At 38.5% G+C, this 26,189-nt stretch overlaps 1 protein-coding gene across 1 annotated transcript in view; it reads left to right on the forward strand.

The window, feature by feature from the left end:
• LOC149258602 (transducin family protein / WD-40 repeat family protein) overlaps nucleotides 1-26,189 on the forward strand; it is a 64,289-nt gene that overhangs the window by 32,463 nt on the left and 5,637 nt on the right. The window contains exons 11-16 of the mRNA XM_089415558.1: nucleotides 668-789; nucleotides 930-1,057; nucleotides 1,161-1,749; nucleotides 1,996-2,088; nucleotides 21,355-21,540; nucleotides 21,650-21,860. Of these exons, the coding sequence (XP_089271684.1) occupies nucleotides 668-789; nucleotides 930-1,057; nucleotides 1,161-1,749; nucleotides 1,996-2,088; nucleotides 21,355-21,540; nucleotides 21,650-21,860 (1,329 nt within the window). The remainder of the gene's footprint in view (nucleotides 1-667; nucleotides 790-929; nucleotides 1,058-1,160; nucleotides 1,750-1,995; nucleotides 2,089-21,354; nucleotides 21,541-21,649; nucleotides 21,861-26,189) is intronic.

Below are 26,189 nucleotides of genomic sequence, written 5' to 3' on the forward strand. Positions count from 1 at the left end.
ATATTTTTTGTATATTTTAAAATTCAAACCCACCAAATCCAAACACATTCTAATACCTAAAACATTCGAAGGGTGTCTCTCTGCACCATAAGAGGCAATTGCTAATAATACACTGTCCATCATATAGATTGAGTACATAGTTTAAATGTTTGTTCTAAGTAAGCTGTAAAATGTCTGGTAATATGCTCTGCATAGTGAAGTGTAACAAGGAACAAGCAAAGCAGAGAATTGTGACACCCAAAGGATTCTTTCTTGTGACAGATGAGACAAACAGTGACATTCAAACCTACATTCTAAAGTCCAATTGTAGGGGCTAACCTTCAATAAAATCAAATCATGTATGCAAATCAGGGCCTTTTCAACTCCAAGGGAACTTGCCAGAGTCTGACAAACCCTATGTGTCAGAGGAAGTAAATGTTAGGTGTGTTTGAATATTATTGAGTGTGCGGAGACCTCCTTTTCAAGTGTGCATTCAATGTTTAAATGGGCAGAGGTCTTTTGTTTCCCTCTTTTACTCTAATATATTTAACTGTAAACTCAGTAGATTTTCTAACTTCAAGGTTGTTTTCTCAATGCATACTGCGTACCAAGTCTTGTTTTATCTGTCAAAAGTTTTTGCTCCAATGCAAGAAGTGATGCCACATGCATATTTATTTCTTTTTAGCAGCTCTCTTGAAGGCCCCCAAGTGGTTAGAGAGACCTGCTGGTGTAAGTTTTGGCTTTGGCGGAAAGCTTGCTTCATTTCGGCCCAGTACGGTGGCTCAGGCTGCCGATCATAGACATTCTGAGGTAGTCTCTCTGGCTGCTGTTCATAGAAAATTTGACGTAGTTTCCTTTGTCTCTATTTATAGTACATGTGATTCTTCATTGAATGTGTAAGTGATCTTCATATTTGACACATTTTCATTATTTTTTCTGGTGTTCTTTAGGTTTTTATACATAATCTAGTTACCGAGGACAATCTGGTTATTCGATCAACAGAATTTGAAGCTGCAATAGCAGATGGTGAAAAAGTATCATTGCGGGCTTTGTGTGATAGAAAAGCCGAAGAGTCTCAGTAAGATTTCTGAAGATGCTGTTTGAGTAAATTTTTATTTTGCCCTGTATTCCTACTTTTTAATTTCTTATCTTGAATATTTATGGATGCTGCATTGGCTTAGGTCTGACGAAGAGAAAGAAACATGGAACTTCTTAAGAGTCATGTTTGAAGATGAAGGCACGGCTAGGACAAAGCTACTCGAACACCTTGGATTTAAAGTGCAGTCAGAAGAGAATGGGGATTTACAGGAAACTCATTCCAGCAAAATTGATGACATTGGTAGTGAAATAGGCAAAACTCTTACTCTTGATGATAAAACAGAAGAGGATGTGTTGCCTCAGTTGAAAGGTGGACAAGATGCTGCTATCCCTCAAGACAATGGAGAAGATTTTTTTGATAATTTACACAGTCCCAAAGAAGAGGTCTCTCTTTCTCATGTAGGAAATGATTTTGTTGGAGAAAAGGATAAGGATATGGTAGTAAATGGTGCAGAGATTGAACATGAAACTGAAGACTTGACTGAATATTCAGACTGGAATGAAGCTATTCAACATTCCTTAGTTGTTGGTGATTATAAGGGAGCTGTTCTACAATGCCTGTCAGCAAACAGGATGGCTGATGCTCTTATTATTGCTCACCTTGGTGGGAATTCTTTGTGGGAGAAAACTCGTGATGAATATTTGAAAAAAGCCAACTCTTCCTATCTCAAGGTCACTTTGTTTAGCTAATTCCATATCATGTATCCTCATAGACTGTTATAAATTATAATGATTTATTGCTTTCACTGTTCTAGATTGAAATGCTTACCATTTTATTTCGACTTGTTTGTTCAGCAATGTGTGTGTGCATGTGTGTGTATGGATATATCGAAAAACAATCTTGTTGTTGTAATCTCCCTGATTTCGAATGGTCATTCTCCACTTAAAGTATATCTGACATACCTCATCTGATTCCAGGTGGTTTCTGCCATGGTCAATAATGATCTTACAGGCCTTGTCAACAGCAGGCCATTGAAATCTTGGAAAGAAACTCTTGCTATGCTTTGTACAGTAAGTGAATTTTCTTGTTGGAATTCATAATTATATAAGTAATGACATTGAATTTTTTCAACCTGGTGTGAAATATAGTTTGAAAATACTGACCACAACATATTTAACAAGGAGAAGCCTTTTCCCAGTTGTAGTTTGTGTAATATCTATACTGTTTTTTCTCAACTTTATTTTATACAACCATTTTTTGCAATGTTAGTCTAATGGCATCAAAATGTGTGTCTATAATATAGATTTATGTGTGCATTGAAAACTACTATGCTGAAAATACACAGCAAAATCTTGCAAAACAGAAAAGCATATATTTTTTGAGGCACTGTAATGCAGATGTAGAATTTAGAATCTTTTCTTTTGGCATGCTTCTGGAATGCTGTTATCAGTTTTGTTGGTTGTCTTAGATACATGATTCTGAACAGTGAAAACCTTCCAAATCTGTTTGATCTATGTCATTTCTCTTTCTTTTGTATGACTATGCTTCATCTATATGTTAGTGCTCTCGATAGTAGTCTCTTTTCATCTTTTGGAACATCGTAGCATGATTTGTCGTGATCTGCTAAATTGAACGGACCAGTGGTAAGAAAGATACATATTGCTCTTATTCAATGGAGATTCACAAGATTTGAAAGAGCGCTTATCTTTCACTAAGTCTGTATTTGCACAAATACAACCAAGATTATATTTTCATATGGGAGGAGACATAGTGATGAACTTCACGAGTTACACAAACATACTGAAAACTTGAAACCTAAGTATTCAATAATATGCAAGGAAGGCCTTATAAACATGTTACCTTGAAAAGAATTTCATCCAAATCAGTTGGTGTTGTAAGTTGTATGTAAATACTGGCGTATGTAAATCCACAGGAGTTGTAATTTGCAGGTAAGAGGGATCATATTGATGAAATTCTTTTATGTGTTGAGTCAGGCTTCAAAAGCTTGGTTTTTGAAGATAACTATACTTTTCCACCTAGGTTGAGAAAGGGGGCATTTATTAGAGTTCAAATCGGCTTCTACATCTATGGTAGTTGGGCTGCCTAGATGTAGATAAGATAAGATAAGATAATTTTATTAATGTTTGAATAATGACCATTGAAGTAGGTCAATGGAAGTGGCAAATACAATGATGCCAATACAAAACGAGAGTGTAAAGGCGACTCCTATAAAAAGCAAGCTGTAAGACATAAAGTGTCGATCTTAACTAAAACACAAGAACAAAATGTATTAGGGTCCGTTGGAGCTAGCTCCCCTAACATTTGAGACCAAGTGGAGAAAGCTTAGGGTAGAAAATTGTTTGGAGGACATAGAGAAGGATCTGGATTGTGTGCTGCATTGCTACTTGGAGGAGATTGGCCACTATTGGGGCTTGGGTGACCACCTCGTCCAACCACTCATGAGTTGACACTAATTGGAATTGAGTTCAAGGCTGTTTTCTGTTTGTCTCTTTATGCCCTTAGCAAATGGGAGCACTGTTAAAAAGGAAATGATTGTTTTGTTTGGGGATTGGTGTAGAAGGTGGTTGGAGAGTATGGGAGCGTGGCTTGAAGGTCTCCTGCATGTATAAGGCCAAGCATCTTTGGTCAAGGTACCAGAACAAACTTGGAAGAGTTATGTAACTTCTCGAAAAAGACAGTTTTGCTCTCTGATATTGTAGTAGTTCGAGTAGTGGAAAGATGAAGTGCACCTCTATCTCAACCCCTTGAAGATGGGATAGTGGCTAGTGCTCTGCTTCCACTTGAAGTATATGTGATCTCACAATCAATTGGCCTAAATAAATACAAAGAGTATGTGTCCAATGATGATGCATATAAGAGGCTAGGAAATGAGTCTATCTCTCAACTCTTTGAAGTGTTCAAAAGAGAAAGCTATCTTTGGATGTAACTCGCTTGATGTTTTTATCCAAGTAACTTGTAGGAATTGCCAATAGATGTCATCCCAAATGATCTTGTTTAACTCTTAGCTAATAGTTGAGAGTTGACTTGGTGGATCAAGGGAGTATATGATTGGAGCAAGTCAGTCCATCAGAATATTGAGAGACTCTAGAAGATCTAAGAGCTCTATGAGTCAACATCGAGCATGACTTGGGTTGCTTGCTAAAGCAAGGGACTTCAGTTACCTAGGTGCAAATATTGGTGTTATCGCTTTGTCAAGTTAGTGAAACTACAAACTTGACGTAGCACTGAAACAAGTTTGAACATAATCTCGAGTTAGAGTGGTAAGGCCCCAAACTTTGCAAGCATGATGGGTGGAAGGATTCTTTGTTTACATCTAATAATGCATTAAAGTAGAATGGTCTACACTCTCAGTTGAGGTTCTATTGGAATTTAGGAAACAAGGCCCCCAAACTTCTGAATTAGAAAAGACCATGGGTCGAATGAAGGTGTCCATGATAGAGGTCTTGGATGGAATGTTTTGAAGATGGTGACAACAACATTGTCCCTTAGGTACTATGGACCCCATAACCTTGTTGTCTCAGGGTAGAATAACATGTCGTAGACTGAAATGAAGCCCTAAGAATTGCACCCACAAGTGAGTATATGTGCAAATAATCTTGATCCCCTATCCTCTAAAAAAAAATGATACAAGAGAACTTTTTTCGGCCCGTTGGAGATTGTATTTTGGTATTACCCATGTTGACTGTCAACTACCAAAGGTCATAGATCATGGCCAAAGCATCTAATTGTGTCTATATGCTCTTTGGGGATGAGGACAAGATGATCTAATTGTGACTATAGCATCTATACGAGTTTGAAAGGGCATTTCTGCAAGCATTTCTTAACATTTTTAAAGGGCAAAGCGAAGGCCAAGCAGAACCAGGGTGGAGGAGAATCTTCACAGAGCAAGAAGGAAAAGGGCGTGAACAAAGTTAAATACTTTGCTTGTCATAAGTTTGGGCATTGTGCTCATTAGTGTCCTAACAAAAAGAAGGGCAAGGGTAAGATTACTACTACAACTAATGCGTAGGAGGAGATGGCAGAGATTTTGAGAAAAAACTTCGCCTTAATATCTTGCCTTTCTGGAACCGTCATGAGAGGTGTCTGGTTCATGGACAATGGAGCATCTCGTCACATGACGTGGTCACAGGACTTCTTCACTAGCATGACCATGGGCCCTAGATATGTAAATGTGGAGCTTGGTGACAAGGCCAAGTATGCAGTCGAGGGCACTGGGAGTATCGAGTTCCAAATGGACTGAGTTGGCATCATGGAGGTGAATGAAGTGCTATATATACCGGGTTTGGAGAAGAATCTCCTTTTAGTTTCGGCCATGGAGGATCGAGGACTCGAGCTCAACTTTACGAGAGGTGAAGTGGCTGTTGGGCCGAAGGTGACTGATTTCAGCAAGGAGTGATTGGTAGGGGGGAGAGAGATCTCTATTTCGGCATAAGAGGATGTGGCACCTACACTACAAAGCACTTCTGATGGTGCATAGGTTGGTTACTGGTTTTCCAGATATCCCGGTGGAGCGGGATGAAGTGTGGAAAGTGTGTGCACTTGGCAAGCAAGCCAAGAAAGCATATCCTCACAGTGAGACTAGGTCTAAGGGTGTGCTAGACTTGGCGCATTTTGATATTTGTGGTGCTATGTCTGTGACGTTGATCATAGGATCTTTATATTTTGCGACATTCATAGATGAATATTCTACGAAAACTTGGATCTACTTCTTGAAGACCAAGGATGAGGTCTTCGATTGATTTCATGAGTTTAAGGCTCTTGTGGAGAAGCAGACAGGAAGAAAGATTAAGGTGCTAAGATTAGATAAGGACTTTTGCAGGGAAGTAGGAATCAAGGAGCTCACAGTACCTTACAACCCTTAACATAATGGGGTTGTTGAGAGGAAAAATAGGACGATCATGGAGGCAGCGAGAGCAATGATCTATGATCAGGGGTTGCCTATGATGTTGTGGGCGGAGGTCCTCAATACAATTGCGTATGTGCAAAACAGGGGTCCTCATAGGGTATTGGAGGACGTGACTCATGAGGAGCTGTTTATAGGAGTGAAATTGGATGTGAGTCACTTGCACATATTCGATAGTCCAATTTATGTCCATGTTCCTAAGAGGACTAAGCTAGAGCCCTTATTTCGGAGGGGCATGTTTGTTGGCTACAATGAGGTCTTGAAGGCCTACCGAGTCTACATTCTAGGACAAAGAAAAATGATCTTGAGTTGAGATGTCAGATTTGATGAGGACAAGACCCTTAGGAGATCCCTTGAGTGAGAGCCAACAATGGTAGAGAAGGAGCAAGAGGCTCCTAAGGTTGCGTAGGGACCAACAACACCAATAGGGACAACTAGCAAAATCGGAGGATGAGTTGGATATTCCTTCGAGTTCTACTAGGAGGAGGTTGAGATGGGCCAAACAAACATTGAGAGAAGTTGAGGAGCATGTGCAGGCTCCTAGCAACATTTTCAAGCATAGCATACCACCAACTAGATATTCTAGTTATTTGGCACTATCAAGTAGTGTTTGTGAATCTGAGCCTTCCAATTTTAAGGAAGCTATAGGCGAGCAGGTCTGGAGAGATGCCATGATAAGGTATAGCTCCATCATGAGCAATGATGTGTGGGATATAGTGTTGTGACTGAAGGGAAAGTTTGTGAAGTATTGGGATAAGCTGGGGGTGGTGGAGAATCCCTTCCTTGCTAGGAGGGAGTGTTGATGTGAGTAGCATTGGAAGGTCTTCTACAATTTCTTGGTGTCTTGGCATGTGGAAGACATTATTTGCTTATTCTCTTGACTTATGTCTTCTTTCCTAAGTTTAATTTAGGAAAAGTACGGTAATGAAAGTCAATTAATTATTGTGGACTATTGGGTTATTTTCTAAGGATAAATAATTTCATTATTTAATTGACTTAGAAATAATCTCAATCGTTAAGATTCAAGATGTTTCTAGAAGGAATCTTCAAGATGTTTCTAAAAGGAAGATTCAAGATGTTTCTAGAAGGAAGATTTAAGATGTTTCTAGAGGGGAGATTAGGGTTAAAGATTTGCACTCAATGGAGATTATAAATTGAGGCTAGCGATGGAGGTGAAGACACAACAACGAAGGGCACAAGTATGTGAGCGAGTCATCATGAGAGAGAGCGATTCTCTTTGCACTGCGAGTGGCTCAGTGACCAGTGCATAGAGGAGGAGAAGTACGAGTGGGTTTGAGTAAATCTAGGAGGGCCGAGATGGAGGAGATTGCAGGTTCGAGTTGCCAAAAGGAGATCAAGTTTGTCTAGAGTTGCTGGAGTTGTGGGGTATTTCCAGTGTGCATTAGTGGTAGGGTGCAAATCGAGTTGCTAGAGGGTGCAGATTTGATTGTTGGAGGTCGATTTATTCAGAGCGATTTCATTTGGAGGCAGATTTCTTGAAGGCCGATCTACCTGGGCCGAATTCATTTTGAGGGAGCTGAATTGTAGGTTCCAAATTGTATTTCTCCTTGTATCTCCATGGGTTGAAATACCCAGATTTTCCAGATAATGAAATGACGGAGAATTGTCTGTGGGCTAATTTTTGCAATGTGTGATTGATCTCTCTGGTATATTTCCATGGCATATTTTTAATTCTAGAAGTTAAAGATATCAACGATTAATAAATAATAAATTGGGGATAAATTAGAATCGCAGTGAGAAAATAAATTTGGCTGGTATTAGAAATTTAACACTACCTAGGGTATACCACTGATAGAAGTAATATATCAGGGGTGGTAGGAGTGGGAGGGATTATTCTCTACCCCGATGAGCAAACAAAGACAAAATATGCTTGGGGATTGTGTCAGGTGACCAATAATCAAGCTGAACGTTTGGCACTCTGGCAATGTTTGGAAATAACATTGACAAGGAAGATCAACAGACTAACAATTTATGGAGACTGAATGATTCTCATTTGTCAGCTGTGGAAAGCCAAAGGGACACAAAGTCTAGGTATTTCTTCGATTCTTCAAAGGATTATTCTTCAAACAACTCAATTCAAGCAAATTGAATTTTTTCATGTCTTGAGGCAACTAAACTCAATAGCAAATACCATGGCTAATCAAGGGGCTACTTTGGAGCAAGGGAAGTTAGTTTTGGATCAGGGATCAAGTTTCTTCTCCTCTTCCTTAAAAATGGAATCAAAAAACAAAAATATCTATTGCATTGGCAATTTTTTTTCTTTAGGAATTTTCAACAAACCATATTGGTGGACCTCGTTTCATCAAACAAAATGACCTTAATTCGAAAGCCAGTGCAAGTGGGCATTAAGAGGATGCCAAAGTTAATACTCCAGTCAGGTTGCCCTAGGGGAATTAATCCCCGTCTCAATAAATACAACAACTGGCAATTAGCAGTTATAGTTGGCGTCCTCAAGGGTTTCAGGTATTAAACCTCAAGGAACCGACACGGTTTATATCAAAGTTGCAAGCCTTAATGACATTAGAAAATTTAATAACTTTCAGAATGGTGTTAATGCCCCCCCTCACTTGTGTCTCTCGCATGAAAATTCTTGAAGTACGATGATTCTTAGACGTGGATATGGCTGGGGGCAATAACATTGGCTTAAGATGATGGTTTAGTAGGAGTAGAGATTATTTTAGGAAGAATGTAGTGTCTTGATAGTGGAATGATTTCATCTATAGCTTGAAGCAATATCTTTATGTGATGGCGACTCTGGGTGGTCAGTCTCATGACACAAAGTATGATGAGATGGCTCAATTTCTTGATTCTGTGGAGGCGTTGTTGATAACTCTTTAGGATAGGAACGAGCTTGAAGAAAACGTAAGAAAGACCACTTGACTCTTCATGGATACTTGACTCACACTTTTTTGCAATTAGGTGGACCAATTTCAAAGGGGGGTTCGAATTGAACTGTCAGTGTTAGTTGCACGATTATCGAACTTGGAAGAAAACCTCATAAGGGTAGACTTGTCCAGTGAGGAAGCAAAACAAAGTAGTGATGAACTTGCAAAGAAAAAAGTTTGAAGAGAGCATGAGGCCGAAACATCGAGGCAAGTCTAAACTTCTATCAAGGCATGTTGATTTTTTCCACCCCTGAATCTAGTTAATTTTGATGTTATGTAGATTTACAGTGCTGTTAGGGGTCTTTTTTCGGGTTTACAGTAGACATGTATTCAAAATAGGAGGCAAGATTGTCACAAGAATAGAATTTCAATGTACTAGTTTGCAAATAGTAGTGAATTTATAGAACATGAAGACTTTTGTAAAGGTACTGGCAAGAAACTAGTTTTTTTATATAATAAAACCAATACTCGTTCCTTTTAAAAAAAATTATAAGTAATATATCATTTATAACCTAGATGTATAATATATTGTTATTGTAAATTAAACCGTAAGGTCATTACCATTTGTTGTATACATTCTCTTCAAACACTATATTAGGAGATGACATCACTCAATTATGCCACCATCTTATCAATTATAATCATTTATCTTGAATATATTCTTTTTCTAAGTATATTTATCTTGCAGGTTCGTAACATCTGTTCCAGTAGGCCACCTTTTTCCTTAAAAATTCTTATTATTTCGGGCATTCTATGGAGATTAGAAGATGAAGCGTTGTGAAATTCTCCATACTTGTGATGAAAGCTCAACTTTCCAAGGAGTCTTGGGCCATTTCCTAATCATTTGTTCAACATAGGATTCCTCTAGTGGTGGATACCCTTGAAATTTACTACTGAACTTCCACACTGTTATGTAATTAATTAATTGGGGCACGATCAAAGATCATGCCCCTTTTTGAAAAGGTGCCAAAGGCTTATTTAAGCCAGGGCCCTACTTGTAAAAAAACCATCAATCATTCATTCAAAAATTAATAAAAATGATTTCTTTTGTCTATTGCTGAGCATATTCGCTTTAGGTGGTATCAGAGTGAGTTTGCTCCTCGGACTCTGTTGCTGTTCGACCCGCTTTCATTGGTTCCCTTCCACTGTTGCTGTCCCTGTATTCTCTGGCTGCCTCGTTCGCTGTCGTTTACCTCTCTGTTCATCCGCTGCGTTCCAATTATGTTGCCCGCTGCCTGCTGTATCATTCTCATCCACCATTCCACGTCTTCCGCCCTTTGACCCTTCCACTTCTCCCACTGTCATTGTTAATTCCGACCATTCGTTCCTATATATATATATATATATATATATCTATATATATATATATATCTATATATAGCTTGACACCTATATATATAAAAACATTACGCTGCAATTTGTAATCATGGGTATTGTGGTTATCAATGGCTTCATCAATGTCGATGGCCGATTTCAATAAAAGATTGATAGATCTTGAGACTAAGGTGACTAGACATGGCGAACAAATCGAGGCGCTCCAGAATACGTCAAAGAGAATAGAGAGTCAACTCGAGCAGAACCATAATGAATTTAAAAAGGATCATGCAATCCTTTCAAATACGGTGAATCTAAATCACAGTCAAGCAATGGTGATGTTGACCTATATTTGTGACAAGTTGAAGATTACACCCGATCAAATACCCCAGAATAATGAAGCTACTCAACATCTCAATTCTCCAGATTCGTCAAACTCATCAGAATCACATGAGAAACCCGAGTCTCCAAAAGCATCGTCCATACCCCATCAACAAAATAGTAACACGAATTTTCAAAATATGTAGCTCTGGAATCAGTTCTCAAATATGCAGTTCGCAAATCAATCGCTTTTCTTTACTCCAACAGTTGCGACATATCAACGAAGAGAAAAATTGAGCTCTCCAAATTTGACGGTAACGAAAAGTGTAGTGTTGCATGGCTCAATAAAGCAGAAGAATATGTCGAGATTTACGGTATTGACAATGGTGATGAGATCAGGTATGCATCCATGCAAATGGAAGGCAAGCATATAATTGGTATATGTGGTGGAAAAAGGTGACACTTGCTATTAGTTGGAGGAAATTCAAAAATGCATTCTTTAAAAGGTTCCAAGGTGTCAAGGAAGAAGAGTTATATTTGGCATTCACCAGACTGCAACAAGAAGGAGATGTTGACAAACACACTCGAGAATGGGAAACTTTAGCTACACGAGTACCTGGATTATCAGAAACTCGTCTCATTCAATCATACACCATTGGACTTTAACCCCATCGCCAAGCTGAACTTGAGCTTCATGACATCACTTCTATAGAAGTAGCAAGATATAAGGAAAAATTTGCTGAAAAGAAGCACGGAAAGATGTAGTGGCCAAAAGTTGAAAGAGTATATTCGAGACGAAGATTTTCCCAAGTTGCAAACATGGATAACACAAAATATGTTCCACCACATCTTTGTGAAGGAGAAAAAACTAACTTGGAAATGCAAAGAATGAAAGAGGGCAAGTGCAAACGTTGTGGCGAAAAATGGGATCCTAAACATAGGTCTACTAAAGGAAAAGAGACCAAGAACCTGTGTAAATGTGAAGCAACTAATGATTCAGACAATGATGAATCAGACATAGAAGAAATCAAAGATTCTCCAAAATTCTTTCAAGAGCTAGATAACAAGAATATTCCGCAGGTATCACTATCGGCCATGACAGGTATATCGCAGCCCCAGAGATTAAAGTTAAAAGGACATATCGAGAAGAGGAATGTAATGGTTCTGATCAATACTAGTAGCACCCACAACTTTTTGTACTCGACTATGGTGAAAAGACTCAATATTTTCACATTTCCTATGCCCAACCTGAAGATGATGGTAGCTAATGGTAAGAAAGTTGAAAAAGTAGGGAAATGCCATAAAGTTAAATTACAGATTCAAGGCTATAATCTAGAATCTTCGTTCTACACTGTACCATTAGGGGGAGTGGATGTGGTCCTAGGTATCCAATGGCTTCAAACCCTAGGCACTTACTCTGCCAACCATCAGAAACAATTTATAAAATTTAAATGGGAAGGGCATAAATACAAGTTATATGGGTTCCAGCCACCTGAGAACCAAATTGTATCATCATCTCAGATGATGAAAATGATTCGGAAGGGAGCACCAACTTATGTAGTACAGTGTCATCAATTAGAAATGTTAACTTTGAATCTGGTCAACGAAGAAGCACCAGAAGTCCAAGAGCTAATTCAAAAGCACGAAAAAGTCTTCCAAGACCTTCCAATGAAGATGCCTCCTAAAAGAGAAATCGAGCATACAATAGAAGTCAAAGTAGGATCAAATCCCATCAACATCAAACCGTATCGATATCCACATCATCAAAAAACTAAAATTGAGAGATTAGTCCAAGATCTTTTAAAGTGTGACATCATCACCAAAAGTAGACGTCCGTATGCTGCTCCAGTTGTATTAGTTCGAAAGAAGGATGGATCATTCAAATTATGCATCGATTATCGAGGACTAAACAAAATAACAATTAAAAACAAGTTTCCAATTCCTTTTATCGATGAAATGTTGGATGAACTACATGGTGCTAAATACTTCTCAAAATTGGACTTATTATCAAATTAGAATAAAGTTGGAAGGCGTAGCAAAACCTGCGTTTCGAACACATGAAGGTCATTATGTGTTAAAGTAATGCCTTTTGGTTTAACCAATGCACGGACAACATTCCAAGCTACTATGAACGCACTATTTCGTCCATATCTAAGGAAGTTTGTGTTAGTATTCTTTGATGACATTCTAATTTATAGTAAAACATGCAAGGAGCACCTACAACATTTGTAGCAAGTTCTCATTGTATTAGAAAAACGTCAATTCTATGCCAAGAAGTCCAAATGCACTCTTGGGAAGGAAGAAGTAGAGTATCTTGGACATATAATATCCAATGAAGGAGTAAAAGTAGATCCTAATAAGATCAAAGCTATAAGGGAATGGCCCAAACCAGTTAATATCTCCAAGCTAAGAGTATTCTTAGGATTAACGGGGTATTATCGAAGATTTATTAAAAACTATGCCCATATAACAGTGCCCCCAACGAACCTTCTAAAGAAGAACTCATTTCGATGGAATGATGAAGCAGAAAAGCGTTTTGAAGACTTGAAGGAAGTTATGTCTAATGCCCCTATATTGGTAACTCCATACTTCTCAAAACCATTTGTAATTGAGTGTGACGCTTCAGGGTTTGGCATAGGAGCAGTACTAATGCAGGATGGACACCCAGTCACATTTGAGAGTAGGAAGGTCAATAAGCAAGAACGTCTCAAGTCTACATACAACAAGGAAATGCTTGCTATTATGAACGCATTAGCCAAATGGAGACAATATCTCTTGGGAAGTAATTTCCTAATGCGAATATATCATAATAGTCTTCAACATCTCCTCCAACAGAAAACGCTATCTACAGAACAACAAAAATGGATCGAAAAAATCGTTGCCTTCAACATGGATATATTACATAAGAAAGGGAAAGATAACGTAGTAGTTGATGCTCTGTCTAGGAAAGATGAAGAACCATCATTACTTGCAGTCTCAATTGTTGTTCCCGAATGGTTTAATGAGATTTGAAATGAATATGCAAAAGATCCCAAAACAAGTGCTATAACTAATAACCTTCCTCAGAATTCAAAATTTGAATGGAAAAACGATATTCTATGGTACAAGGGAAGGATTTATCTGAGTTCAAATTCCAAATTTGAAGCCAAGATTCTTAAAGAGTTGCATTATTCACTGTAAGTCGGACATGTTGGATTCTTTAAAACCTACTATAATGCACGCCAACCATTCTTTTGGAAGGGAATGAATAGTGATATTCAAAAATATGTAGCAAAATGTGACTAGTGTTAGCGAAATAAAAGTGAGAACATTATGACCCCAGGGTTGCTCCACCCCTTAAATATCCCAAACCAAAAATGGGAAGAAATATCAATGGATTTTATTGAAGGATTACCCATGTCAGACGGGAAAGATAAAATTCTTGTAGTAGTAGACAAACTCACAAAGTATGCACACTTCATAGGAATGAAGAAATCAGATTCAACAAAAGAGATCACTGAGATATTTTGCAAGAATGTCTACAAATTACATGGATTTCCTAAAGTCATTGTTAGTGATAGAGATCCCAAGTTTAAAGGGAATTTTTGGAAGGAGCTTTTCAAACATATTGGAACATACCTCAACATGAGTTCTGCATATCATCCTCAAACAAACGATCAGACATAAATTGTTAATAAGTGCTTAGAAGCTTACCTTTGTTGTTATGCAACAGACAAACAAAATAAGTGGGCTCAGTGGTTACATCTCGCTGAATGGTGGTACAATTCAACTTATCACACTTCCGCAAAGATGACCCCATTTCAAGCTCTGTACGGATATGAACCTCCCAAATGGAAGGATTTGGCCATTTCCGAGACAAAAGTTCCAGCAGTAAAGGAGCAATTAGAAGAAACCCAAAAAGTTTTTCAAACATTAGCAGCAGGCCGATCGACACAGAACAAAGAGAGAATTTGAAGTTGGAGAATGGATATTTGTTATCCCTAAAACAAAAAGGGAAAAGCAAATTGGTGCTAAAGTTTTATGGACTGTATCAAATTAACAAAAAGATCAGCGAAGTAGCATACAACTTAAGCCTTCCAGACAATAGTCAAGTTCACAACCTTTTCTATGTATCTTGTCTTAAAAAGGCATTGGGCAGATACCAATTAGCATAGGCAACGCTTCCGATATTAGATGATGAAGGCAAGTTCATCTTAGAACCAGAAGGAATTGTTACCACTAGGGAAAGGAAGTTGCAATCTCAAGTAATTAAAGAATACCTTATCAAGTGGAAGAATCTACTAGAAGAAGAAGCCTCCTGGGAGAAAAAAGCTTTTTGTAAAAAACTCCCGTCGTTACGTATGCTTTGAGGACAAAACATCTTTTCAAGAGGGAGGCAATGTTATGTAATTAATTAATTGGGGCACGATCAAAGATCATGCCCCTTCTCAAAAAGGTGCCAAGGGCTTATTTAAGCTAGGGCCCTACGTGTAAAAAAACCATCAATCATTCATTCAAAAATTAATAAAAATTATTTCTTCTATCTATTGTTGAGCATATTCGCTTCACACACTTGCTTGACTAAGGCATAATGTAGGTGAATTAATGTTCCATTAAATTTCCTGGATAGGGGGCGTGGGAACTGGGAGATGCACAGGGGAGGTGTGTGGAAACACTGGCAAATTTTAGAAAAAAATAGGGGGGACAGGGGAAATATATGGACCTACTCCTCTACTCCTACTGAACCTAAATCCCGAAACCCTGAAAATTATTAAGTCTGCTAGATTTTAAGTGGGGTTTAAAATTCTACTTTTTCCATATAAAATCTAGTGAGGTCAGAACTGCTCTCAAATATCTTGAGTCAATTAATTGCAATGTTAAAAATTTAAGTAAAAAGGATTTCATCCTTTTACTTATCATTACTATTAATTACATAGCATTAGTAGGGTCCTAGGGTTAAATATTAGGTTTCCCCACTCAAATGATTGTTTCCAAACAAAATTCATGAGGGATGCCCACAAGCACCCCTTTTGAGGAAATGCATCCGCTGCATTAGGGAAACGTTTCCCGTTGTGTCTCCCCGAGTTTCCCCAAAAGGGGGGGGTGTGGGGAAACGTTCCCCCAGGCATCCCCCCGTCCTAGGAGCATGGTAAATGTGGGGAGCGCGACCACCACCTTGGGGGATGGCTCCTTGTGGAACACTAAGGCAAATAGATTTGGCATCCTCTTCTTCCACAGATTCAAATCTTTCTAGGCAACTTCTCTTTCGCATCAAGGGAACCGGATCTTACTTTGCCACTTCCTGCAGATAATGTGAGCAGTGCTTACTAAGATGGCAGAGTTTATAATCCCAACATGGCATGCTTGAAAGACCTGCACTTCTTGCAATCCTTCTTTGTGTTCTTTTGCTTTGCTTCACCATATATATAATATATATGTATATTGGTAAGAGAGTGAAAGTAATTTTATTTACGCACCATAGTATTTATTGTTAAAAAAATTCGACATAACATTCTTTGTCTTATGCAGTGTTGATAAAATTGCCAATTTTTCGGCCCGAAAGAATCGTGATTTCTTATTTTTTCTGATTTTGAAAACATGAATATATTTTCATTTTTTAATGTTTGCCACATTTTGCCAATATTTGCTGATTTTTTTCGCTGATGCTTCTGAGAAGATGTTTTTTGGACCATCATCAATTTTTTGCTGATGCTGATTTTTTTGACACTGGTTTTATGTGCTTCAGTCTTGTTATTACAGATTTAAGAGTCTCTTATTTTTTTACCAAGGAAAGCCTCATGCAGAAAGCCAAAGGATGCTTCCCCACATTCCTGGATGGTATCCTTAATAGATCCATTGGCATAGACTAGCGTGACTCACCCACTAGGATTCAAGAAGGGCACCTGCTTTCGTTGAAATAGCTGAATGCCCAATGACATTGGCAATGGCTGATAGAGCTAACCCCTTGGGTTAAGAGAGACTTTTATTTATGATGCAATCTTCAATAATGTGGAGCAAAAAATGTCGTTTTAGTCAGAGAAGAACCCAATTACATGATAGTAAAATATTCTTGCCCTCCCTTTTGTGACAATATAAATGATATTCAAAGATGCGATGGCCTTAATTTTTAGTATCCTTTATTAATAAATAATAAAAAGAAGATTCTGGTTTTTAATGTAAATAGAAACAAATGAATCAGAACAATATTTCTGTAATCCATACTCTAATAAACAAAATTGGTTTCCTATGACCTGGCTTGCAATATTTCTACCTAAGTAACCTGACACGGGGATTCGAGTGTCGGATTCAGACACGTTGACCCCCCCGGAATAGGACACATAGGATTCGTTATATCTATATATATATATATTAAAAATTAGATATTTCTTACACAATTTCTCATTAATGATACAAATTCGTTGATTTCAAACATAGATCTTCATCTAGATGTAAGTTTTACTGTTTACAAAGTAAGTAACATTATAGCATGCATAGTACATACAAAATTCAAATACATGTCACATAAATCATAAATGATAAATCAATGAATCATAAATTCTAAATTCATAAATGATAAATCATAATACATATTCAATTCATAAATGATCCAATAGGAGAAAGACAAGATAGTAAGATAAAGTTGTAGTTTTCTCATTAAGTCATCAAATCAAAATGTGTTACATAGGTAGTGCAATGCTAATGGCAAATAGAAATTGAAAATACAAAACTACAGGTATACAAGCCTCAAGGCAGTAGGTAGCCCATGACTCATGAGTCATCAATCCTCATAGTCATCATTAGAATCAGCGTCACTGTCCTCATCATCATGGTCACCATTGCTCTCCTCTGCATCCTCCTCCTCCCCTGTATCCATAGTCGCCTCTGCATTTGCTGGTGTGGATGATGACCCCTCTACAATATCACTGTCATCAAATCTAACAAGCTCTAGCACTGGATCATTGAGATCCATGTTAGCCAATGCCAACTCAACACTGTTGTCTAGACCCATATCATCAGGAAAGACATCCCACATCTTTGTCTTTCCCTTCAACCACTCTTCCCTCTGCCTGTAAATAAGACGAAGGTTGGTGTGCACATACACCATTGTCTCTGCCCTGGACTGCTCAAGCCTGCTCTTCTTCACACTATTCAAATTCCCATATGTGCTCCAATTCCTCTCGCAACAAGAGGATGAAGTCACCTGAGAGAGGAGCCTCATGGCTAACTGCTGAAGAGGAGGGCTTGTTGCCCCATGATTTGGCCACCAAGAATAGGTCTTCTTAGCCCCCTATCTCTAATCACATCATATCTTGCAAATCGACTAGTGCCAGTGGAAAACTCTGCAAAGGCATCCTCCACCTCATCAAGCAATGCTCTATCATGAAAACCCGAATGCATCTTTCCTCCCCTATGAGATTTCACCATTCATGTGAGGAGGGAATCTGCAGGAAGGTCCACCATTCAGCCACCCATGGCTGTAGTATTTTGGGTTCAATGAGTGAGCCAAAGAATGTAAAGGTGTGCAATTCTTGTCCCATCTGCTGACAAGAATATCCTGTATAGTACCACAGAAGGCCTCTGGTGATGTCTCATACTCGGGGCACTCACTCTGTAGAATAATGCTCCTTACAAACTCAATCATGGAATCCCATCCCTCATAAATCTCTCCTACGATGGGTTTGTCTGTATCTGCAAATCGAAGCAAAGAAATAATAGGGTCTATGATCTGAATAATTATATCTACCCTCTCCCACCAAGCATCATCTAGCACTGTGTCCTTCACTCTTTTAGAGGCTAGTTGATCTGTCTTTCTCCAAAAAGACCAAAACTCAGAAATAACCATGGCCCCAAGAGCGGTCTTGACCTCCCTCAACCTCTTCAACATGATGAATGAAGAGGCAAACCGTGTATTGGCAATCTTCAACAATGATAGACTGCTGTACTCCTTGTAGATAGTGAGGGCATTTGTATGATTTTGCACGAAGTTATGGATATGTCGTGCATCCTTAATAATGTTACCAATCCAAAGGACATCAGAAGCAATGGATTTCAGTGCTGAGTTCAATGACTGGACAATGCAAGGTGTCCAAAACACTTGTGGATATTTAGCTTCCACAAGCATGCCAATAGCCTTTGCAAACAGGTGCATTATCTGTAATGATTTGCACACAAGAATCAACATCTATATCTTCAATAACTTTAATAAACAACTCACCCATAAATTGCGCATCCTTGTATTCTCCAAGTGTATCCACTGCTTTTGAGAAAGATGGACCATTCAAGGAAGACACCATGAAGTTGATGAGTGGGTGTCGTGCTGGATCTGTCCATCCATCAGAAACAATGCTAACCCCAGATGTAGGCCTTGATGCTTTAATAGGCTCAAGCATTTTTTGCACCTCTTTTTTTGCCTTCGTCAACAATGTGGTTCTAAGCTTCTCTGAACCAGGTGGCACATACCATGATGGAGACCCTTGAGTTAGAGCTCGGCACATCTCAATAAATAGAGGTGAGCGTGCAACATTAAAGGATATGAAGTTTTGATAGAAAAAGAAGGCAATGGTGAGATCAAGCTCTTCCAATTTCTCTTTTTGAAAAATCTTGTCCATTGGACCAAGTGAAATTGCCTTTCTTTTTGCTGCTTGTCCCCCAATAGGACTCTCAAATGGAAATTTGGTGGTGCCTTTCCTCAAAAATGGAAGTTGGTCATCATTATTGGTTTTTCTTGATTTTGCAGCCACATTTGCCATACCAGCAGTGAACTCTTTTTCCATTTCTTTCCTCTTTTGTAAAGGTACTTGTGCACAAGCTCCAACTCCACAACTTGGTAAAGCCAAAAAATGGCCTTTCACACGAAAATGTGTTTGTGTAAGTACTGTGGCAAAATTTGCATCTCCAATGCACATTGCCTCCTCCCTTCCCCTTGCTGCTTGGCCCATCATCTCTTGTGACATATTTCCACAAGGGATATTTCTTAATGTTACCTTTAGGGGGAATTCTTCCCTCAACATTACTTGCAGCAGACTCTGATGATATTGGGGGAGGAGGGGCATCTCCAATGTGGTCATTCTTCCCCTTCCTTTGTCCCCTACCTGGTGCCCTTGATTGAGTCGTGAATACTGTAAAAAAAAATAAACAAACATGCACAAATTTGTAAAAGAAATGCATATACAAACTGCTGTAATACAAATGCAAAAAAATAGAGATGAAATGCACTTACTTGGTGCTTGAATCTCCTTGGAATGCGCTCCAAACCCTTGGCTCCTTGCTCCAAACTTCTAACAGCAAACCCACAACCCCCTTTTTAATTGCCTGCAGGTTCCTTTTCGCCGGATTCGAATCCGGTTTTTGGGACACGATGTGTCCTAACAGGGCACAACCCGGATTCGAGCGTGTCCCGTTAGGACACGTTGTGTCCCGAAAATCGGATTCAAATTATGTTGAACCGAATCCGATTCGTAGGATTCGGACACTTGAGGAAAAAACAACGAATCTGGTTTCACTGATTTCTACCCACCCTATTGGATAATTTAGGTTAAACAAAGAATACTACGATAGGTTTTTTTCCTCGGTAAAGAATACAACCAGAGATGACAATATCTTTGCTGCTTTTGATATCTTTTTGTGAAGCTTGAAAAGTTTTTCTTTACAATTTAGGTGGAAACTGCACAGGAGCAATCAGTGGAGCTGGAATAACTAGACTGGTGAAATAAGTGGTCCCTTTCAAGTTTCAACACATAAACGGTTTTAGCAAAGTTCTCGGGATGTGGAATGAGATGGTTGTCTTTGAAGTAAAAGAATATATCCATTAGCTGTAATTATCCTGACTTTGGACTGAAGATAGGAATGATTTATACACTCAAGACATCACCTGGATGGAGAGAGCATTTTGCGTATTTACATGATGCTCTGCAGTGTCTGTTTTAGATGCATTGTAGACTCTTTTATTAAGTGATGGATGGCAGAATTCGAAACGTTCTATGGCTTTCATGTTTATATATTTGAATTTGTACTAAATGTTGAAAAAATCAACTTATTTTCTTGTTAATACACTGCATTTGAAGTAAGGTTTTCAATCAATGAAGTTGGCTTAAGATTGGTAATTACTCCAGAATGAATAAATTTTTCAATTTCAATCAATGAAGTTGGCTTAAGATTGGTAATTACTCCAGAATGAATAAATTTTTCATTAATTTAGATGTGGTTGTACAAACAGAATTGTTTAAGATACAGCAATAGAGAATAAAAAGGTTTCCTAAACTCTTTCTTTTGATCGAGTGTGTGTAGTTTGTTTTGACCACTAGGAGGTTCTGTAACAGTAGCAGGATACTTTACAATATTATGATGGCTACTTACAACTTGCTTGTCTGTCCAAGACGTGGTAGTTTTTCCTTTTCTTCCTCAATTTTGTTTTTGAGCATGCGAAATGGCTGGAAACATTGTTTTGTATGTTAAGTAGGTGGATGTCTTCCATCTTTCAATTATCTATTTGGTAATTTTCATTCATGCATTGTAATGAGCTCTGCATTAGATTTTCTCATTGGACCTACGTTACTAAGACATTTGAAGATTAGGAACTTGATGTTAGGATAGGAAATGCAGTTGATATGTTGGAAATGGTGCGTGAGCGACAAATCTGCCTATTATTTCTACAGTTTCCTCAAATTGGATCATATTTAATGCTGGTTTCTGTACCGTATTATTTCAAAAATACAGTATACACATTATTCCTACCCCGCCTTTGATATGGTAGGATTTTAGTCTTTATCTTGTGCTAAAAAAGTAAAGAGAATCTTCAAGGTAATTGCTGTTTATTGTTGAGATTGTCATACTTAGGGTTTGCCTTTGGATCTGCATCGATTTGTATTCATAAACTATTATGTTTTGTGCAGTATTCACAGAGGGAGGAATGGACTGTTTTATGTGATATGCTTGCTTCTAGATTGATGGCAGCAGGCAATGTGATGGCAGCAACACTTTGCTACATATGTGCTGGGAATATTGAAAAGACTGTGGAAATATGGTCTCGAAGTCTTAAGTATGATTATGACGGGAGGAGCTTTGTTGATCATTTGCAAGTGAGCTACTAAATTACATTTTTCATTTTTTATTTGTAGAGATTGCTTTGTTGTCATATCAAAAGTATTTGTTGACAATATCCTCTGACTAGCATGTTGTAATGCATAGGACGTGATGGAAAAGACTGTTGTTCTTGCTTTAGCAACTGGACAAAAACGGGTTAGTCCCTCTCTGTCAAAATTGGTTCAGAATTATGCAGAATTGCTAGCAAGTCAAGGACTTCTAACCACAGCTATGGAGTATCTAAAGCTCCTGGGTACTGAAGAATCTTCTCATGAGCTGTCTATTTTACGAGATAGACTATACCTCTCTGGGACAGGTACATTGTAATTACTGACTAGGAGGCATTTGGATGATGAGCTTGACTCAGATGTTTTGTTTGTTTTAAATTGCATTCTGGAATGCCAATTTTGTTTTACTATTCTCTCTTGTACAATACTTTACACTTCTACATAAACAAGCTTCATTTATTTTCTGCAACTGTGCCTATTCCTGGTAGGCAGATACCCTTTTACAACTAGTCATTCTAGTGCATAGAGTCCTGGTTTTGATACAATAGATGTACTAGAGGGCTGAGGTATGATACGGTGCATGGTTTAGTTGAATTCCGTAATGATACAGTAAAAATAAATCTTGTACCACAGAGAACAAGTGTTGTGATTGAACCTTGGGTGCAGCCCTAGATGAGCAGGCGAACTTATAGTTACCATTTCATAATATTTTTACTGTATCTCTTTCTCCTGCAGGGTGCCAGTTGGCATTATTACATGTTTTTATTGCTCCAGTTTGGGGCAAACTGATTTTGATTCTGAGTCCGTTTATGATAATATTGGTCTTCATCGATCTAATTAAAGGTTGTTATGCTTATGAGGTCTTCACATGTTTTTTTAGCTGTTTTGTAGGTCATGCAATGCCTTTGTTTTCTTCATGATGTTATCATGTATTTCTTTATTGGATGCCTTAGCTGGCAATATATGTCTTCAGGGGCTGTTTGTCTTCACTATGTTATTACTCACTTCATTGTTGGACATGGTAATAGGTTATCTAGTCTTTTTATATCCTATCCTCTCATCCAAATGTTAGGCTTCTTCTATGCAAGGCATCCTATAAAGTTATGCTTCACTCGTTATTTCATCTTGTAGCACTTCCTTTGTTGCTTCCATTTAACATCTTTCTAAGAAACCTTCCATCACAGTGTTCTTCAACACCTTCATTGTCTTGAGTTGTGTCTTCTGTCATAGACAGTTGGAAACATATCGGTGTAGACATGTCAAATCCTCCATCTTGGCATCTAGTAGTTTTGGTGGCCATTAGTTGAGTTTACTTCTTCCAAACATTCTTCAAGCGATAATACACCAAAGAATATGTGGGTTCTGATGTGTCCTTTGGAGGTTTATGATTGGGATTCCACCATGTGTTCAGATTTTTTTTAGCTCATAGTTGAAGCTTGTTCCTCACTATTTGTGTCTTCTGTCATAGACGCTTGGAAACATATCGGTGGAGACATGTCAAATCCTCCATCTAGTAGTTTTGGAGGCCATTAGTTGAGTTTACTTCTTCCAAACATTCTTCAAGCGATAATACACCAAAGGATATGTGGGTTCTGATGTGTCCTTTGGAGGTTTATGCTTGGGATTCCACCATGCGTTCAGATTTTTTTAGCTCATAGTTGAAGCTTGCTCCTCACTATTTGTGTCTTCTGTCATAGACACTTGGAAACATATTGGTGTAGACATGTCAAATCCTCCATCTAGTAGTTTTGGAGGCCATTAGTTGAGTTTACTTCTTCCAAACATTCTTCAAGCGATAATACACCAAAGGATATGTGGGTTCTGATGTGTCCTTTGGAGGTTTATGATTGGGATTCCACCATGCGTTCATGTATTTTTTAGCTGATAGTTGAAGCTTGTTCCTCACTATTTGTGTCTTCTGTCATAGACACTTGGAAACATATCGGTGTAGACATGTCAAATCCTCCATCTAGTAGTTTTGGAGGCCATTAGTTGAGTTTACTTCTTCCAAACATTCTTCAAGCGATAATACACCAAAGGATATGTGGGTTCTGATGTGCCCTTTGGATGTTTATGATTGAGATTCCACCATGCGTTCAGATTTTTTTTAGCTCATAGTTGGAGCTTGTTCCTCACTATTTGTGTCTTCTGTCATAGACACTTGGAAACATATCGGTGTAGACATGTCAAATCCTCCATCTAGTAGTTTTGGAGGCCATTAGTTGAGTTTACTTCTTCTAAACATTCTTCAAGCGATAATACACCAAAGGGTATGTGGGTTCTGATGTGTCCTTTGGAGGCTTATGATTGGGATTCCACCATGCGTTCAGATTATTTTTAGCTCATAGTTGAAGCTTGTTCCTCACTATTTGTGTCTTCTGTCATAGACACTTGGAAACATATCGGTGTAGACATGTCAAATCCTCCATCTAGTAGTTTTGGAGGCCATTAGTTGAGTTTACTTCTTCCAAACATTCTTCAAGCGTTAATACACCAAAGAATATGTGGGTTCTGATGTGTCCTTTGGAGGTTTATGATTGGGATTCCACCATGCGTTCAGATTTTTTTTAGTTCATAGTTGAAGCTTGTTCCTCACTATTTGTGTCTTCTGTCATAGACACTTGGAAACATATCGGTGTAGACATGTCAAATCCTCCATCTAGTAGTTTTGGAGGCCATTAGTTGAGTTTACTTCTTCCAAACATTCTTCAAGCGATAATACACCAAAGAATATGTGGGTTCTGATGTGTCCTTTGGAGGTTTATGATTGGGATTCCACCATGCGCTAAGATTTTTTTTAGCTCATAGTTGAAGCTTGTTCCTCACTATTTGTTTGTTTTATTAATACCAATTGATAATTCTTTGTCGGCTTTCTTTATAGCCATTGTATCCCTAACCTGAACATGAATAGCTTGGACTATTTGCTTGTCCTAGTAGAAGCTAAATAAGTTGGCGTCGTTATGTAAATAGGAAATACATGATTAACAAGGTGGTTGGCACGATTGGATGTTATCCCCTCCACCCGGTTTCAAATCCCACAGGGGGACATCTCTGGCCTGTTGTGATAAGGCTCAAGGAGTAGGCTCACCGATCCTCGCAAAGTCTCGGCCCTTGCTAAGTCATAAATTCTTGGTATATTTGGTGTATGGGCTGTTGGGTATACTCTTTGTGTTATAGTGGCAGCCACTAGGTTTGATCTTAGGCCTCGCCAATAGTACTCCAACGAGTTACTGATTCACCATGGCATCTATGACCAACTATAAATGATTCATATGGCATTAACACTGCTTTAGGTTGCACTTTGTTTGGACATGCCATCCTGACTGTCCTCACTTGAAATTTGAGGTACCACAATGTTGTTCTTCCATTCTTAGCCATTCTTTCTTTGGTAGAAGGTTGACCCATAAAACACCATAAACCACATTATGGTTCATCTTGTAATCATCAATAGTCATTGTTTCTTTAAGGGTATGGCGATCCCTATCGCTACCGAGTTAAAACTTAAAACTTAAGATCATCCACTCCCTAGTGAGGTTCTCCACCTACAAGTCTATATGCACAAATTCCTCTGCCTTTTGTATTAAGGTTTCTACCATGTAAGGTACATCTATGAATAGGTATTCCATTTTACTGGAGTTCCCATTTGTATGGCTCGATGAATCAATCTAGTTAGCGCATAACTATCCCCATTGTTTGGCTTTGGCATATTCACTCACTGTCTTTTTTTATTATTGATTGTATACTTTATGTTACATATCGGTGATTGTGGAGCCTCCTCCTTTCACCTATAATTCCTGTTAAGTCATGAAATTCCACAAGTTACTATTTATGTTTAACAAGGCCAAATCTGTAAATTTTGTGGCTTATAGGTTTCCCCTTTTCCCTTGTCTCATCCTCTCCTTACCATTTTCCCATTTCTTCCCTTTCAAAGGCTTAGTCAAAATTTAGAATGCCAAGTGCAGAGACCCAAGACCTTACCTACTCAGTCAAAATTTTGAATGCCAAGTGCAGAGCTCCAAGACCTTGCCCACTCCTTTACCTTCCATTTCCTTTGCACTCTTTATCCATGCATATTCAATTTTGGGGCTTGGTGGCTTTTTGAGTATAGAATGCAGAGATTCACGACCAAAACATTTTCCTCCACATCCACGTCTAGCTGCGTAGCTTTCCATTCTTCTGCCTTGACCAAGCATCTGTCCTTCAAATCCCTTCATCTCCGCCTTCCCATTACCCACACCTTTGCATTCCTACATTCCTAATGTGGGATGTGGAGCACTTCACCTCCCTTTACACTTGTTCCTTTTGCTGTTCTCCACATCAATGATAAAGGCCAAAGACCTGTCCAGTGGGGTCGATAAGGGACATGCATATGCTAGGTCGATAGTGATGGCATGACATAGGATAGACCAATCAGTGGCTGAGTGACATATGAGTGATCCATTTGAGGTGAAAACTGTCATTGGGTAGACAAACTCCAGAATGATTGGGCACATGTGTGATAGACACTCTAAAATTTATCATGCGTGGCAGATGTGATCGATGAGGATAGGATTAGCTGGGTATTCCACTTGATAACAAAGGGAAAGCCCCATTCAATGTAAAGATCAAAGAATATTTTCACACTACTAAAGTGGGAT

This window comes from Pinus tabuliformis, chromosome 6, assembly GCF_031772625.1.
Source record: "Pinus tabuliformis cultivar Carrire ecotype Pingquan chromosome 6, CPIR1, whole genome shotgun sequence".
Taxonomy (NCBI): Eukaryota; Viridiplantae; Streptophyta; class Pinopsida; order Pinales; family Pinaceae; genus Pinus; species Pinus tabuliformis.